The 2,418-nt window shown below is 36.3% G+C and overlaps 1 protein-coding gene across 1 annotated transcript in view; it reads right to left on the minus strand.

The window, feature by feature from the left end:
• Positions 1 to 2,418, minus strand: part of LOC101864454 (agrin) — a gene marked incomplete at its 5' end in the record, with an annotated part of 22,863 nt that overhangs the window by 13,054 nt on the left and 7,391 nt on the right. Inside the window, 1 exon segment of the mRNA XM_013081480.2 lies at positions 2,287 to 2,301. Within this exon segment, the coding sequence (XP_012936934.1) occupies positions 2,287 to 2,301 (15 nt within the window).

Raw genomic sequence — 2,418 nt, forward strand, 5'->3', positions numbered from 1 at the left:
TTGGCGGTTGAACATACAATATGAATTCCGGATTTGTTTTCATTCATAACTCAGAGTCGCCGCCTCGAGTAAGATTCTTCTGTGATATCTACAGGCCATATAGATCTATATCTGGTCCCGTTTCACTTTGATTACCCTGTCAAACAAGTCAGCCTTCGCCCCTGCATTCTGACACAGATGTGCATTCACAAAAGCTGAGACCTACCCTACAAATAAAAACCACAACTTGTATGTCTACCAGGACTTTACATCACGGACGACTATGTAGCAGTCACAGTAAGTCATAAATAGGCCAGCACCGATCGCCTTTACAGGTGACGGAAAAACACCAAAACAAAACACAACTACACAAAACATAACAAAACACAGTGACTTGTCAGACATATCATGAGAATCGAACTCAACACCATTCAACACGGGAGTCTAGAAAAGACACTCACACATACTACGTAATGATATGGTTATAGTTTTTCATGACACTTCAATGTTGGTTGTTGTCAAGGTAACAAAGACACATAATTCCTTCAATCCCCCCTCTCCCCCCCCCCCTCCTTCGACTTCAGACAAAGTCGCTTTGTGCGTCTGCTTCACAAAGGGAAGGAATCCAAAAGACACAAACAGCTGCTAGATCTAGATCTAGACACACGGTCAGTAAGTAGATCTACATGCAACTCAAGAACAACCAGAGGGAGCCTACTTTAAACCTCTTTTATCAATGTCATAACCACTATTTTTAAATACATACTCTATCAATCCTTTTCGGGTGTACTTTTGACTTTAAGTGTAGATGTTTTCCACCCCTATCTAGATAATTTAGATCATTTAGAAGGCAGGCAACTTTAACCCCAAGTTTCAAAAACAATATTTTTACTTGCTACAATGAAACCCACAACGAAAGAAATGTCTCATTAGAAAGGAATATAATATGTAGACCATACCGCCATTTACGTTTTGACTCATAAAAAGGTAATAGAGAAATGGATAGGGTTGAAGTCTTCGGAAAATGATCAGAAAAGGAGAAGGATAAAAGGAAAAGAACGAATTACAAAACAAGAAAGACAAATACAAGAAGAAATCGGTAAGACAAAGAATAGAAAGAAAAAAAATAAAATAAAAAAATAAAAGGCAAAGAACGAAAGGAAGAAAGTGAAAGAAAAAGAATAAAAGGAAGAGAGTGAAAGATAAAGAATAAAAGGAAGAGAGTGAAAGAAAAAGAATAAAAGGAAGAGAGTGAAAGAAAAAGAATAAAAGGAAGAGAGTGAAAGAAAAAGAATAAAAGGAAAGAAAAAGAATGATACTTTGTTGAAAACAAACAGTTAAAGACACACCATAGTGCAAACAGTCACACCACGTTGGAAGAAAACCTCTTAATGTAAGTACCCTGGGAAAGGCAGCTCAGTCTAAACTCTCTTCTATTTCTTCTTCTACTCCCTTTTCTTCCTCGTTCTCTTTCTTTTCTTCTTCTTCTTCTTCTTCTTCTTCTTCTTCTTCTTCTTCTTCTTCTTCTTTTCTTTTTCTTCTTCTTCTTCTTCTTCAAGTTTGTAAAAAAAATCCTTTTCAGTTCCTTTTCCTACAAAGATTTTTCCATAAACTTTTCCTAGCAAACTATTCTAACTCTACAAATTAAACCATTTTGGTTGAAATAGGCCCGATAATATAAAAAAACCCAAAACAACCACAACACAGTTTGTATAAATTCCCATCACACACAAATTATTAAACTTCATATGTTGTACTTTGTATACAAAACTTTTTGTGATGTTCAAACAACAAAACAAACTGTCGAGTATTTCTAAATACGAACAACACAGAAAATACATCTTCTCAACTCAGAACTAGATCTACACGATGTGTGTAGTAATGTGAACAACACAGCAAAGGTCGTATAAAAATTCCTCAACACATGAAATTGAAATTTCTTGCGTCGAGGTAGAGATTTTTATACAAAAACGTTTTAGGAAGTTCAAACAAAACAGGAGAGTCTTTCTAAATATGAACAACATAGAAAGAAATTAACACATCTTCTCGATCAGAACTACAAGACGATGCGTGTACTGTGAACATTACATTGATCACAACACAGTGCGGACACATTAATAAATGAACAGAGAGAGCACACTAGTCTGAGGCACGAGAAGTGAGCACATGTACTACTACACACATGAAACACACACACAAACACACACACACACACACACACACACACACACACACACACACGCAGAGAAACCACATTCAACGACTCAGTGCAACATTGTGCTGTCTGTCCAGTGCAGTTTTACAAACCCCAATATCCAAAGACTGAAATGAGGAAAAATTAGGGAAGATAAATTGGAAAAACGTCAAATGACATAGACAATATTATTGTCTGATAATGTAAAAGTTAAAATGGGCAGGTGCCTCGTGTGTGTGTGTGTG

The sequence above is a fragment of the Aplysia californica genome, unplaced genomic scaffold, assembly GCF_000002075.1.
Source record: "Aplysia californica isolate F4 #8 unplaced genomic scaffold, AplCal3.0 scaffold00132, whole genome shotgun sequence".
Taxonomy (NCBI): Eukaryota; Metazoa; Mollusca; class Gastropoda; order Aplysiida; family Aplysiidae; genus Aplysia; species Aplysia californica.